General features: G+C 40.6%; 1 protein-coding gene across 1 annotated transcript; it reads right to left on the minus strand.

Annotated features, from left to right (window-relative positions):
• Positions 1 to 1,349: 1,349 nt before the first annotated feature.
• Positions 1,350 to 11,066, minus strand: POFUT2 (protein O-fucosyltransferase 2). Its single transcript, XM_072121290.1, has 9 exons — positions 10,790 to 11,066; positions 9,093 to 9,343; positions 7,771 to 7,915; positions 6,781 to 6,891; positions 6,631 to 6,697; positions 5,110 to 5,235; positions 4,131 to 4,311; positions 2,611 to 2,734; positions 1,350 to 2,112 (listed from the first exon to the last, which is right to left on the minus strand). The coding sequence occupies exons 1-9, from the start codon at positions 10,930 to 10,932 to the stop codon at positions 1,959 to 1,961; spliced, it is 1,302 nt and encodes a 433-aa protein (XP_071977391.1). The 5' UTR covers positions 10,933 to 11,066; the 3' UTR covers positions 1,350 to 1,958.
• Positions 11,067 to 16,383: the final 5,317 nt, after the last annotated feature.

A 16,383-nucleotide genomic window follows, 5' to 3' on the forward strand; every position in this document is an offset into this window, starting at 1 on the left:
AGGTCTGAAAAAAACATTGACTTACATTTTTTTGGAAGTCAGCAGTGTAAATAGTAAATAAAAACGGGCCAAGAACAGTCCCCTGCGGGGCCCCAATGTTATTCACAGCCACATCTGACACAGTATTTCCATTTTGCACCTTCTGTGGTCTTAATGTCAGATAATTAAAGATTTATTGGATTAGACCAGTTCCAACCCCCATTTTACCTAGTTTATGGCATAGACGCTCTGGGATTATTCTGTTGAAAGCACTACCAAAAAGTCGAAAAACATTATCCTAATCTCAGACCCCGGCTCGTCCAGATGCAGGTAAACCTTATGAAGTAAGTGAAGAATCGCATCCTACATACCCAAACGAGTTTGGCATGCGAGATATGGGTCGAGATATGATTTAACTACTCCAGCCAGATGTCTCATGATGAAACATTCAAACACCTTCATGATTATTGGGGTTAATGCTATCGGGCAATAATCATTTGGTTCTCTTGGAGCCTTAACCTTCTGCACTGGTATAATACAGGACGTCTTCCATAAACTAGGAACCACAGCAGATGACATACTATTAAATAATTCACAGAAGAAAGGACCAAGTTCCTGCGGACACCTTCAAAGGACTTTTGCACTCCTGCAGTCCGGCCCTGACGATTTTCTAACCTTCAATTTATTTAGTTACCTAATTACTTCTTCTTCCGAAATAGAAAGACCGACATCATCCCGAATTAGCATCCCGAATTAGCATCCTCTTTGTCAGTACCCCCGTCACTGTCAGTTTGAGGGTACTGACAAAAGAAGAATTGCAGAGAATTGCAGAGATCCTGAAGAAGAAGGGTCAACACTGCAAATATTGACTTGCTGCATTAACTCATTGTAACTGCCAATAAAAGCTTTCGTTCCTCATAATATGATTGCACTTGTATTTCTGTATGTGATAAAAACATCTGACAAACACACATAAAAACCAGAGGGCAACAGATCATGTGAAAATATAATATTTGCGTCATTCTCAAAACTTTTGGCGTGGTTAAGGACCAAGCCACTTTAGGGCTTCCGGACCAAGCCCAAATTTTTTAAATCTGCCCAGTGTCACTATAAGTGGTTATAACCTTCAAACACCTTAACATACCCAGGTAATTCTGAGATTGTTTTTTCGTCACACATTGTAATTAAAATTAGTGGAAAAACTGGGATGATTTCTTTTGAGTGTAATTATGAAAAATTGGCAAACATTTTTTAAAAATTCTCAAATTTCAAAGTTCTATATTCTTTGCTTTTCAGACGAAGTCATACCACCCAAATAACTTCATAACTGCAACATTTCATTCACCTAGTATTAAATAAAACAAAGACAATTCATAGAAGATTTTTATTGAACTAAAAAACGGAACAAATTTACTGCTTCACAGTTCAACTTAAAAAAATAGTGTCATTTTATTTATCGTTGCTGTAAAATAGAGAATGTTTCATTTCATTTGCATAGAACATATAGGTAAATAAAACTGTGTACTGTTCCATGGAAGAAGAACACACACATCTAGAGGGGAAAATACAACATAAATGGCACTTTTATCATAATACTGGAGATGTCTGCAGACAAAGTTGGCATTGGTTGGATGTGGGCAAAGATAAAGAATTACTTAAAATGTTACACAAAATACAAAATTCTCTAGGTAAAAAAAACAAACAAAAACAGAAAAAGTGACGGTTGTATAAAAAGTCTATGAATACAGACCCTGTGCATTATGAGCAGCTTCTGACATACACTTCATCTTTCTGTTCTCTTCTTAAGGTATATTCAATGTTCCAATGTTTGGTTGTGTGACACAACAGCTGCAGCATACAGTCTATGCCTACGAAAGCTCTAACAGAGAGCAATTATAACATCCGACGGCGAACTAGACAGCATAAACCATACAACCATAGAAAGTAACAAGCCCCCCTAGGGCAAGTGTCTATCGCGGTTAGTAGACAATTTTCCAGTGTGTGGGCTGCTCACAGTCCTTTTCCTTGTCACCACAGAACCGGTTGTAGGTTGTCTTTGGATCAAAGCCTAAAATCTCTCTCTCTTCATGAATGCGAAATGAGAAGGTAGAGACAGAGGTACCAATGAAGTATCTGGGAAGTATCACAAGAGGGTTACTACAGAATACTGGTACAGGTGGTCCCCTACGTAAGAACACCCAACCCCCAGTTACAAACGGACCTCTAGTAATTGGTAATTTACTTTATCCCTAGGCTACAATAAACAGCTATAACAGTTATGAATAATGTCTGCAATGAAGCTTTATTGTTAATCCTGGTTCTTATGACAATCCAACATTTTAAAAATCTAATTGTCACAGAGACTAAAAAAAAATTTGGCTGTTATTCCAATTATAAGATGTACAGTTCTGACTTACATACAAATTCAATCTTGTACGTAACCCGGGAACTTCATGTACTGAATAATTCAAAAACTTTTGTCAAATTAATGGCAGCGACATTCTTCCTGTTTTTTTCCCTAGCGTTTTGGCTAGCGTCAATTTACCAATACGTTCCAACCAGTTAATACTTGTCAGGGTGCATATAAAGTTTTCTAGGTGCAATTATATTCTATTACACAAAGTACGTTACCTGGCATGTGCACAGATCCATTGGTCTATGATTGCCACCCCTCCGTCTTTGTACATCTCCAGCTCTTCCCAAGTGGGTTCAAACCTTACCATTTCAGGAATCAACTTTCTTAGCTGTTCAAGATCTAAGAAAAAGTTTTGAGAAACATTACTCTCCATTGTATATGCTTACACTACAACGGTCTTTCTCAATCCTGCACAACCTCATCAAGTCCATCTCTTTGCATCATTTAATAGAAACTGCTTCACAGATTTCAGCTCACTCTTCTTTAGTTTCCACCCTTTCTAGAGTAACCAGTGCAGTTGTTACAGATAGGACTATATTTTCTGGTTGAAGTTAAAAGTCAACATTTGTAATGAACATAACTCAGTTTCATATTCTGAAGCTATACAGGATGGCGTCTGCATGCTATGACCTCCAAGACAACATCATCTTCCACACAGCCTTGGAAAGAATACATCACGTTCCTCCTCCATGTACCATGTGAAATACTGGAGTCTCATGTATATCAATATCAAATTCTATGGTTTTCTGCTAATTGGTTTAAGGGAATATGCGGAATCCTACAAGTCCTACTTCAGGTGGAGGTTGGCTGGCAGATGAGTCCAAGAACAAAGAGGGGTTGAGCACAAGGTTCTGCCCATCTCAAACTGGTAAAGAATCCCTACCCTGCTTTTCAGCCTAGGGTAAATGCCATAGTGTAGGGAAAGGGTTAGGGGGAGAATGTGAAGTATTACTGTATGATTAATAAAAATGCTTTTATTTTACACGCTTGCTAAATGCTGTTACCAAGATGGTGCCTGCTTGTGGATCGACCCCCAGTATACGGAAAGGGGTCAATCCACAGACAGGCATTATGTTAGTTCCAGCATTTAGCAAGTGTGTAAAATAAAAGCATACTTCCCACAATTAATTAGCACATTGGGTGCCAAAAGTAAGTTTAGTCAACTGGCAGGTTGGCGGTGCCAGGCTGTCTGCTCCAGACAAAGGATAGTCTAACAGATAGTATAATTAGCAAATTTGGTACCAAAATTAATAACACTGATTTCTTAAAAATAGAATCTTGGGAATGAAAAAAAAAAAAAAAATCTCTGCTGGAATCAGTGGAACGGCACCTTACAAAGAAAGGGAAAAGTTGGAGTTGGTGGTGAAAGGTCCTGCTGGTTATTTCACAAATAATTTCATGATGAGCACAACTAAGAAATAGTCTGCCATCCTAATGCACAATATGTAATGGTTAGGAAAGCATGCAAACACAAATCTGTTCAATTCTGATATCTTTCAATACATAATGAGCAGAAGAAAGTTTTGCTGACTAGGAAATCAGAAAGAAGAGGAATCCTAGTCCAGCTGCTGGGCTGTGTGAGGCCACACAACGTATACCTGATGTATATGTCTTTAGATACTCACTGGATGGCATCAAGTGATACAACTGTCAGCAATGGCTATGCTCAATGTCATCATATTTATTATAATAAGAACAGATCCTAAAAATAAACAGATTACGGCTGAAGACTTGCCTTGTCGATCGGCATCTGTGGCGATAAACACCTTCTTTAGCTTCAGTTTCTTTAGAAGACTGTGAATTTCCTCGGCTGCTCGTTGTAAGCTGGGAACATCTTCTCTATGTCCCCAAATGAAATCTTTTCTTCTAAGGTGAACACCAAGATAATGTCCCCCAAGTGGTTCCCGAGGCTTTTGCTATAAAAGAAACATTGGTGTTAGTGTTTTCAAACATTAGTGTTTTCAAATTTCCGGTTCAACCCTTTCGTGAGCGAGGGTCCTGACTTGTCCAGGTCAAATTTTGCTCTTTAGATTACAGCTTTGCATATCCTGACAATTCATTGTTATTTTTATGACATGTTAGACTTTAAGGAGAGATTCTCCCCAAGGAGTTTCTAGGTGCCACATTGCACATCCATGACGTCTATGCACTTGCTATCTGCCTTGGGTAGGTGCAATTAGGACGTATATAGCCATTTGGCAGTCATAAAAGGGTTATGACCATTAAAGGGGTTGTCCGCATAGTGTATTTCAAACGCGTTGCTAATCGGCTTTTTAAACTGTTATACATTGGATTTTATGACACAACTATGGTCTACAAATAAAGCATGAAGTATTACTTTTGAAAATTATCGGGTGAATGTGTCCTGTTTGCTGGATCAAACAACCTTGATATTGGAAGTTTGTTTTTCTCCAGTCCAGGAGGGATCTACAGCACGGACCAACCTGCATGGATTGGTGAGCAGACTTCACATATTAACTGTGTTTGTTGTCCAACAAAGCAAGTTATGACCCATCCACAGGTGATCTCTTAGTGATCTTGAGAACTGGGGTCCGATGTACCCCTGTCACACCCCGAGATGACTGGAGCAGCCTGTGTGTGTCGAGGTACATTAGATCTGTGGGGGTCCCATCACTGAGACCACCACCGATCAGAAAATTAGGGCCCAACTTTCTTTGTGGGACAAACTCTTTAAGAACAAAGACTTTATTTACCTTTACTTTTGTCCAATCTTCATTGAATATTGTTTTATCTGCTTCATCACTAGATTTAAGAAAATTGGCCCGAAACTCATCCCCCACGATCCTCAGATGCTTGGCAAACACCATACTGCGCCGTGTCTGCAGCCCAATATAAGAAGAATAAATGGGAAGACATCAATATTCTATTGAAACTTTAACACATAAAATAATTGTAAAAAGTCTAAAATGTCATTCACCTTCATATACAGCCCATACAAAAACCATTGAGGCAGATTCACCACTCATATTCAAGTAGAAAGTGTAAACTTGGACTCTACAATCTAAAGAGTTTCCAAATTTATCCAAGTGCTTCCTGCTGGATGACAAATTGACTGCATCTTAAGACACTATTGACTTTCTGGGGGAGATTTATCAGAAATGTCTGAGAGCAGAAGTGTTCTAGCTGCCTGTGGCAACCAATGAGAGCTCAGCTTTCATTTACCCACAGCTGTTTATAAAAGTAAGGCTGAGCTCTGATTGGTTTCCCTGAGCAACTAGAAGAGTTTTACCTCAGACACTAAATCTCTTCCATTGTACCTTTAACTGTCTATATATTATGGTACAGGTTTCAGTGTTGTATGTCACAACCAAAATGTCATGATAAATGTAGTGTCTAAACACCTCGGTGGTGTTCATATGGGGCAATGACCTTACCCAGTGATCACAGAATAGGGGAAACTTGTCATTTGAGATACATTTTTGGTCCATTTTTCATTGCCTTCCAAGCCGTGTCTTTTTTATTTTTCCCTTAGGCTTCATTCACACTGCCGCATGGGGGACGTATATATGGCCGACGTATATACAGCCAATATACATCCCCCATAGAGGGCAAAGTCTCACGGCGCCCTAAGGGAGCGGTACGGTGCAGCACACGTGAGGCACCGTTCCCCTGGAAAAAGATAGGACATGTCCTATCTTTTCCCGTATTACGGCGCCGTGCGCCATGCATCCCTATGTAGAGGGTCGGGGGTGAGACAATATGATAATGATGGCCTTTCTTATGGATAGGTCATCAATATCCCACACATGGCAAACCCCTTCAGAGAAAGCCTTCTATATGTGACAGCCATCAAATGTCTATTCACTCACCCCCCATACAGACTGAACAGCGCAACGGATTAAACTGTTACCAGACACCACAGGCAGCTACTTCTATCCCTTTAAGAGCAAAGCATGAAGCCTGCTAAAATCTGATCCCCTCACCCCTTTTTTGATTGATCCTAAAACTTTTTTTTTTCCTCCTGCCCCATTCATGTGGTTAGTAGGTTTGGCCAGTGTCCACCCAATATGTAAAGGCACCACCAGGAGACAACCTCATTTATTTATTGTGCGATCTAGAAAGCTCCTTTTTCATACATTCTCATGTAATTCCCCTTTCAGACACAGTACAAGGGCGCCTACAGCTAAACATACATATAGATATATATACACACACATAAATATAGGCTCACAACACGGATATCCAGGTTGAATGGTATTTTCTCATATACACACATTCCAATAGTCTCTTCCTGCATAGTGATCATGTAGAAGGTTCTCAGCTCTGTCCAACATGATAGACCTACAGACAGAGAAGACAAGCTGTTAGCCACACTGATAGAAGAGCCACTAACGCTCCATGTACAGGGGAATATGTCTGCTCACCTGGCAGTGGTGTTTTTCAGTAGTATTGGCGCCATGATAGAAGCAGATCCTTGTACTGAAAGGCAGCTGACATTCAGACCCCTGGTCTCCTCGTAGCCCCAGAACCATCCTCTGCAAATTCAAACACCATCATCCAGAAGTGGTAATCTTTATACTTGTCCTGCCATGAGCAGGCAACAGGCCCTTTTTATGTATGTATTATTAAAGGGAACCTGTCACAAGGAGACCCCACAGCCAAAGTGTTTTTGTATAAAAAATAGGTTATTTTGTACCTTTCATTAGCATCTGCTGTGTGAATAGGTACTCGTCATCTGGGACTGGCTGGAAAGGAGCAGTTCCCCCCCCCACCCTTGGGAAACCGCTCCTCCATGTGTCCTTTTCAAATATATGAATAACTTCCCTTCACCCGGGGTTGGCTGTAGAGGAGCAGGGGGCGTCGCTAAGCCAAGTGATGGGTGTTTTCATATATTTGAAAAGGACACATGGGAGCGGTTTCCCAAAGGTGTGTGTGTGTGTGGGGGGACTGCCCCTTTCCAGCCTCTCCCAGGGCACGAGTGCCTAGTCACACAGCACATGTTATATAGCACCTATCAATACCATATCTTTTTTTCCTTAAAACCTATTTTTTATAAAATAACACTTTGGCAATGTATGTACTGTGCTCTGTGGGGACTGGGGGAGTGCTAAAAATGGGTCTCCTGGTGACAGGTACTAATACCTTAGTACTAATATTAGGTATTTACATTATTAATTCTAATAGTCTTCCCTGCTGTTAGATCCCTACTGCCTGCTGCATCGGTGGTATTAAAGAGTTTGTCTCACCAAGGAAACCTATCCCCTTTCCACAAAAAAGTAATTCGTTACAGATCTCAGGGGCTACAGCTACTATATGGACTCTAAGTAATAGAAAAAATACCAAGTCCCCTGTGCATAGAGGGGCAGGGGCACGCTTGACCTAGGCTAAATTTGCTTGTATGAGGCTGCAAGTACCTGTAGTATCCATGCTTGTCCTCAGAGTACATGAGCTGGTCAATACATGGCCTCTGGTCCACTTTCTCTTCCCATGTGCCTTCCTTCCAGCCCTCAGCGTAACCTTGCAGAACATACACCTGCTCAATAAAGGGCCCGCCGGACTCTGGGAATTGGAAGAAGCTCACATAAGACATCTTACAGATCAACCAATTTTACTTTCTGCCCATTATTATTTGTAGTAAAGAAATCCAAAGAGACTATGGAGTTAACTTTAAATATTTAAAGGGAACCCGTCGCAAGATTTTACCTTATTAACCCTTTAATTAATTAACCCCTTTTTAATTTTTGTATTTCCATTTTTTTGCTTTCCACCCTCAAAAATCCATAACTTTATTTTTCCATATACAAAGCTGCGTAAGAGCTTTTTTTCTACACAACAAATTCTTCTTTCTAGTGACGGTATTTAACCCCTTAACAAAGTTTTTGCGTTTCCATTTTTCACTCCCCCCCTTCAAAAATCTATAACTTTATTTTTCCTTGTAAAGCGCTGTGTGAGGGTTTGTTTTCTGCTTTAACATACTGTACTTCATAGTGACGGTATTTAATATTCCATGGCGTGTACTGGGAAGAGGGAAAAAAATTCCAAATGCAACATTTTCTTCTGGGCTTGGTATTTACAGCTTTCACTGTGCGCCCCAAATATAGTCTTCTTGATTATTTGGGTCGGTACAATCACAGGGATACTACATTTATATAGGTTGTAATGCGTTTTAATACTTTTTGAAAAATTTAAAAATTCTGTACAAAAAATAAAATTCTTCATTTTGCCATATTCTGGCGCTAATAACTTTTTCATACTTCGGAGTGCGTAGCTGTGTGAGGTGTAATTTTTTGCAAGATCAGGTGCCGATCTTTGATTATTGCTACCTTTCGATGGCTGTACAATCTTTTGATCACATTTTATCATTTTTTTTACATTTTGCAAAATGGCAAAAAAGTAGCGTTTTGGACATATGGGCGCTATTTTCTGTTACTGGGTTAAACATTTGGAATAACCGTTACTATATTTTGGGATGTGGCGATACCTAACATGTTTTTGGTTTTTACGGTTTATTTATTTTTATGTCAATTCTAGAGGGGGGTGGTGATTTGAACTTTTAGGTTTTAAAATTTTTTGTTTTAAAAAATTACCAAATACCAGAGGTCCTAGGGGTAACTAGGGGTCGTCTGTAAGTCGGGTGTCCTTAAGTAGGGGACTGCCTTAAGTAGGGGACATACTTAAAGGGTTTCCCTAGTATTTTTGATGGATCTAAAGAAATAGGACTGGTAATACAACATACCTGCCAAGAATTCTTCATATTCAATAACAGGTATATTTTTGCTCAGACTGTCTATATCAAAGAATTCAGACCAGGGAATCCGGATTTGATGTATGTCAGGACTCTGCCAGTGGTAGAGACGACCCCATGGGGGTAAAACCAGCACCCAATCTGAGCTCTTCCGTAGAGTCTTAAGAAGGGAAGCCATGCGAATATATACATCTCTGCGTAGGTTAAATCCTTCCGGTGGGTTGACGTCATACAGCAGGTACCTGATTGAGCATACAATTATGAAGAGTTTAAAAAAAAATTGCATTTCATATTGACAGGAAAAAAAACAAGGAAATATAAGCTTCTTTCCTATTGATCAATGAGCCTACAATGTCACCTACCAATATGGATTTTATGTGATTGTTCAATGAATACTTATACTTTCCACAAACTATTTTCTACTATACAGTTTTCTTATACACAGAGAACATTGTGATTGAGGAATATGTTGGGGTATGTATACCCTTCATTTAGGATGACCTGGTTCTAGCTATCAAAGTATATGCAGAAAAAAAGAGCTCTGTATGGGGCGCTATAAACAATCCAATGAAACAAAAGTTGTGTCTACCGATAAAAAACTTTAATGTAATAAAAATTATAAATATAAAAACAGAATAAAATATTCTCATATATATTCTCAATAAGTCCTATTAACGCGTTTCGGGTGTGGTGGTTCTAGCTATGCAGAAGTAAAACAACCTTTAACATAAACTAATGCAGGGTTGAGCAGTTACCCATAGCACAAAGTTCACAAGGATCCATTCATGACCAACAGCTCAGCCTACTTTTGAGACTTTCAACACCATACAGGAAACTCTTCCAACCCACCTAGAAGCATCCATATACAGATAGAGTTTGTGTAAACTTCACCCCTTTTCGGTTCAAGAAAGGTATAATATGCTGAAATTGTCATTGAAAATGACAGGAGTACAGGCAACTATGCACAGTATGTAGATGAAGTACAATGCAGACCTCACATTCTAGGTAGAAGACATAATTGTGCATAACAAAGGCACTTACTATATTAGAAATGCTGTGGTGCTCAATTTCCCCTGAGGGAGGCGCTACAGGAGAACTAAACACTCATTGCCTGGCTTCTTTATAGATGACCAACAATCCTACCAAATATCTACAGATTGTTTTGTTTTACTGTGTAATCAAATCATTATAAAAAATTGTGATGATGTTATTCTTGTTTTTTGCAGGATGAGCTGTATTTTTTATTTGCATTATTTTGGAGTATGTACTTTCTGGTTATTTTTATTTTAAATTGTTAGAGTTGAGGTGACCAAATGAAACGAAACCCCCTGCAAAACTATGCACAATAAATAATAACATTGTTTTATCCTATTGGTCCTTATGGATGTGACATTACAAATCATGTTGTTCCTTTTATTTTATTAATATTACGATCATTATTTTCTCTCTCTCTTTTAGTCTAAGGCTACATGGACCTGGCCTTGTGCAAAATCCAGGCCACATTATTAGGTGCATTATAGAAGGGGAAGAGAGAATAGGACAGTTGTGTACAATTGGATAACCCTGTGATGGCCTATAATATACTATATACACACATTACGGTGGCTCGGAGGGATCAGCAGCCTCTAGCACTTGCAGTGTATATAATGTCCCTCTATCTGCCACGTCTCCCCTCTCAGTGCCGGTACCTGCGATCAGCTGCTGCAGCACCGACAGGCAGGGAGCCCGCCGAGTGTCCGGGGCTGAACTCTGAACCTTGGCTGCACTGACCCCGGGATAACAAGATGAAGAGGAGCACTGATATCCCGGCCGCCATATCCAGCCGGGACATGATAGATTCCGGGGAGGATGGGGTGTGCAGAACCTGCGCTGACGTAATGACCACGTGGTTAGGACCGGGGCAGACTCTACTTCCGCTGCTGGAGCTAAGGCGTTCAATTGCTATGGCGACCAACCAGTCTGTTTGACCTGAGGTGTTGTTGAGGTGGAATGGTCATGTGACCAGGAGTGAGGAGGGGTGGAGGGGTGATGCTTGAGTTGAGTTAGTAGTCACATGACCGGGCAGTAGGTTCTTATGGACTTTGCACCATATAGAACCCTGTCATTATATATCTCCATGTTAGGCTTAGTTCACACTACTGTTCAAACCTTCATAAAAAAAAGTAAACACCGAGGTTTAACTTTTCAACTAAAAATCCAATTGACATCAGTGTAAATGTCAGAACCTGTAATTCACGTTTTTTATGGCAAAAAATGACGGTGGCTGCAGTACTTTAAAAAACCGCCTGGAAAACGGATACTTAGCAAACGGAACATAACATAGACATAACATTTACTTTGATGTCAATCGGGTTTTAACTCATCCTTTCAACCTCCGTTCTTTTCTTTTTCTTAACTGGTCAGAGTGGTGGTATGACGAAATATATGAGCGGCGCGCATCCTAGTACACACAAACGTACGCAACGTGGCAGGGTATCAGTAAGTTATTCCTTTATAGCGCCTATAACAGATTCTGCAGCGCTGCACAGAGCTTGCCAGATCACTCATAGGAGCCTGTACAATATCTCCATATACAGTATCCAATATCAGATTTGCAATATCTCCTGTGGTTTAAGAAGCAGAAAGTTGCGCTAACAATCATGAATGTTCCCTGTGACGCACAGCTGTGTGACAGGTCTATGAGGAGGCGCTGGATACAGCATGACAATTTCTGTGTTGATAACTTTGGCGATGGAGAGTATATTTTAACCCCATAGCGCAATAAGACGTACCCTTACGTCTTGCTGCGCATGGGGGAGTATGAAGAGGGCTCACGGGCTGAGCCCTCTTCATACTCACCGGGCATTTGCTTCATGATGAAGCAAATGCCCATCGCTAACACCCGCTATCGGTGCTTGCACCGATCGCGGGTGTTAACCCTTTGATTGCCGCCGGCAAGTCACCGGGGAGTGACGATCCGTTGTCATGACAGCCTCGGATCACATAAAGATCCGAGGCTATCATGATCTCGGCTATCTATTACAATTGCATTTTTTTGCCATTTTGAAAAATAGAAAAAATTCTATAAAAAGTGATCAAAAGGTCACACAGTCCTAAAAATAAAAGCGTTGAAAATGTCATCAGAAGTCGCAAAAAATGACACCACCCACAGCTCTGTACACTAAAGTATGAAAAAGTTATTAGCGCAAGAACACTGTAAAATGAAGAATTTTTTTTCTGTACAGGAGGTTTTGATTTTTGTAAATGTATGAAAACATTATAAAACCTATACAAATTTGGTATCCCCGTGATCGTATTGACCCAATGAATGAAGTAGACATGTCATTTGGGGCGCACAGTGAAAGCTGTACAAACCAAGCCTACAAGAAATGGCGCAAATGTGTTTTTTCATCATTTTCACTGCATTTAGAATTTTTTTTCCGCTTCCCAGTACATGGCATGGAATATTTAATACCATCACTACGAAGTGCAATTTGTTACGCAGAAAATAAGACATCACACAGCTCTGTACATGGAAAAATAAAAAAGTTATAGATTTTTGAAGGTGGGGAGTGAAAAATAAAAATGCAAAAACGAAAAAGGGCCTGGTCCTTAAGGGGTTAATAATAATAATAATTCCTTTATTTATATAGCGCACACAGATTACACAGCACTGCACAGAGCTTGTCACATCAGTCCTTTGATATGTACTCGATATTTTCCTTTAATATGTTACATGACCACACTCCGGACATAGTCTAATGCCTCATGACTGTATTAGGGGCAGTGAACTAGCCACAGAAATTGTGAATAGCTCACAGCACGTGACCGCACTGGGCGGCCATGTCAGCCAGGCCGCAAACAATGGCACGTGGCGTGTCTGTAGCTCTCAGGTAGACCGGTGCACATGTTGATGTCATTCTAGTTTGCCGTTGCTCTCCCAACCACTGGGAAACACAACATTGAAGCATGCTGGGACATTGAGGCAGGAGGCACTGTACAATCATATCACAAGACTTCGATCTCATTTAAAGTAGCAGAAGAAGTGAGCTTTTGATCTGACTTTCATGCCATAGATAAGAGCCAGTAGTGCATTATAATGTAGGCGGTTCAGGGGTCCAAGCCTTCTAGGGGGCCCATGGCCACCCAAACCACTCACCAAATTCTTTACTCAGAATGACCTTCACCCATTAAATCCTGTTCCTGCTCGCTCTCAATGCACAATGTACACAAGAGCCAATTCGGGACCAATGATACGCTAGCATGCGGTAACAAATAATTTTATATGCTTTTTATGGCCGGCGGTTCCCAGCTGCTTGTATGCTTGACTTTTATTATGATTGCTTCTTATATTAGCTTCCAACCTCCGCTTTCTATATGTACAGCAGATGGCGCTCTTAGAAAAGTATTTTTTCTTATCCATTATTTAGAAGGAGGAGATTGTTGTATTCATCATTTCACTTGATTGATTAACCATGTCATTGCTAGAAAAAAATTGCGCATTCATTAGAGCTGATTCAATTTTTTAAATGTTTTTATATGATCTTAAATAGAAAGCTCATTTATTAATAATACAAATATTTTATTTTTCCCTCAACTCTGTAATACCATCAATTGCAGCAACAGCCTTCATTTGACGACAGTCTCCTTTAATTTTTCTATGAAGTACAGGAGAAATATTTGTAATTATCAAGATAATACTCTGAACATCATATGGAAATGTGTGCAGTATATCCTAGTATAGAGCATAGGACAGCTGGGAACCATGATTTCACGGGTCACTCAACCTGCACTGGAAATGATTGTTGACCTTAAAAAGATAAAGGGCATTTATTATTATCGACTTTCAAACGTAAAACTGGCAGAATTTTTTTTTGCCCTTGCTGCGTCTGTTGCACCCTATTTATGAAGTGTCGGCCCCAAAATATCAGTGCTTTTCCAAAACTCACAAATTTTCAGACGTTTCTAATTTTTTGACTTGTTTTGTGGCGCACATTTACACAAGCTAAAAGCAGGTCCAGGGAGTTCTATTTCACCGTCATGAATGGGGAGACAGTATGTGACCTTTATGTTTGTGTGCCAAATCATTAATCCCTTGTGCCACAAAATTAAATCACACAGAAAATTGTAGCACGCTACCTACACCCACCTGTGCCCAAATCAATAACTGTCCCCATACTGTCTAAAGAAAATAGGATAAATCCATTTCTGTAACCTTATATCCTGCTTACCATGTTGCATTGATAATACTGCTACTAATTTATGTGCCATAAGGTTAGTTGCTCCCTTTAAGCACCAGACCCAATGCGGTGTATTTGGATAAGAGTTTTAGACAGACAATGCGCCCAAATCCATTCAAATCCAGATCCAGCTGTGTGAACATGGCCTAAGCCAATACTGAGCAAGTCTTACAGCAAAAACATCAGGAAGTATAGAACATAATGGGGCATATTTATCAGGACCTCTGCGCACCGCCACTGGCGCAGAGGCCCTGAAATAATCGCAATTGCTAGCTTATTGCTAGCTTTTGCGATTATTTTCCCCAATCCGCCACCTTCACGCCAGTGGGGCGTGAAGGGGGGGCGCGGCCGGGCGGGAGTGGGCCGGCGCGGGGCGTTGCTGTCCCCGCGCCTGCGCACTCGCTGCTGCCGGCAACTTTTCATATATGAAAAGTCGCCGGCTGCGTTTTTTTCTACGCCAGGCCATGCATGGCATAGGATAAACGCTGCGGAAGCCTCTTGATGTATCGGGTTGCGAATTTGCAGCGGCGGGGCGATCATATGATAAATCGTATGATAAATATCCCCCTATAGCTGTAAAATATACATACATACAGTTTTATTCATGATCCTAAGATTATCTGATGCACAGCCTTGCAATATGGCAGAATGTTTAGTCTACCACTGCAGGCCTGTGGTATGATACCTCCTGAGCAGAGTATCTTAGTATTTTAGTCACATTTAGAAGTAGATGGAAAGGAGCAGATTCCAGTTTGTAGAGATCTGATTATAATTATATTGGTTCAATGTTAAAACCCAACTCCACTAGAAAAAACACTCGGCTGCCTGCTGTGTATTTTCTCGTCAATCACGTACGCTTTCAGTTATGCTATATTTGTGGGTCCATTTATTATTATTCAGTGCACCACGTGAAATTCTGTAGGTAATTGTGGGCAAAGTTTTTACTTTGGCAATAAAATTTTATTGTTTATATTTTAAGGATTTTCTGGAATTTATATATACAGTATTTGTAACATGCAAAATAGGCTGGTGACGGCATCATTAGCTTACTTGTCCATTCCCCAGACTTTCCGGACACAATCTTACCCTCCTCTCCTTCTGCCAGGCGTCGGTGGATTCAAAAGTGCAGTACAACGAAGTGGCTGCTCTCAGGGGTAGCAGAGGAAAGTGTATGGTCTGCTGGCCCATGAATAATCCAGACCGCTCTCCTTTGCGTTGTGTGGATCAGATCCATTGATGACGTTGCCAGCATGTAAATCTCAGGATGAGTATAGCAGTTCTTGCTCTAACAGGGCAACAGTGGGACACAACAAATAGCAGGTTGGAAAGTTATGAAGGGGGTAACAGGTGTTGTGCTCACAATTAGGTGAGATAAACGGGTTACAGGTGTCGTGTATGTAAAATGTGTCACTCATGTGAACAATTTAAGCCAAGTACTTTATCCGTAGGTCATACTAAGGCCACAGTCACACGTTCCGACAGCGGTGCGTTCATAACGTGACGCCAGCGCACAGGGGGCAGGCCTAGGCCCAATAGCATAACCATTTCCAGGGAAACGCATGCGATCGGTAACCAGGCCTGTATTGTTTGCAAGACACCTGGGCCTCGTTACCGCTTGCAAATACGATCGGGCCATGGCCCGCCCCCTGTGTGCTAGCGGCACGTTATGAATGCAACGCTAGTGGAACATGTGACGCGGCCTAAGGGTGTAGTCACACGTTGCGTCCAACGCATGGGTTTTAAAACGCATTGCATCAGCTGGAGAGAGATTTGCCTAAACAGCTTAACACTTGAGTTTTCAAAATGCAAATGTTAACACTGCATTAACGGTTGCGTTTTGTAAATGCACATGTTAATAGCTGTTTAAGCAAATCTCTCTCCAGCTGGTGCAAAGCGCTTTGAAATGCATGCACTAGACGCTACGTGTGACTTCACCCTAAAAGTGGTCTTGGAAATTGAGATGAACCTAATTTTATTTCAGCTGGAAAATGTTTTAAATTGTTTTAGTTCGGGTAGTCTACAAGTAGATGGTGACTTTGGTACCCAATTTCTGTAATGCTGAA

This window comes from Engystomops pustulosus, chromosome 8 (assembly GCF_040894005.1).
Source record: "Engystomops pustulosus chromosome 8, aEngPut4.maternal, whole genome shotgun sequence".
In the NCBI taxonomy this organism is placed as follows: Eukaryota; Metazoa; Chordata; class Amphibia; order Anura; family Leptodactylidae; genus Engystomops; species Engystomops pustulosus.

Coding starts and splice junctions, on each gene's coding strand:
- POFUT2 (XM_072121290.1), bottom strand. CDS start 10,932: ATGTCCCGGCTGGATATGGCGGCCGGGATATCAGTGCTCCTCTTCATC. Junction 7,916..9,092: donor ATATGAAGAATTCTTGGCAG/GTATGTTGTATT, acceptor TCCAATTCCCAG/AGTCCGGCGGGCCCTTTATT. Junction 2,735..4,130: donor CACAGATGCCGATCGACAAG/GCAAGTCTTCAG, acceptor ACTTTTTCTTAG/ATCTTGAACAGCTAAGAAAG.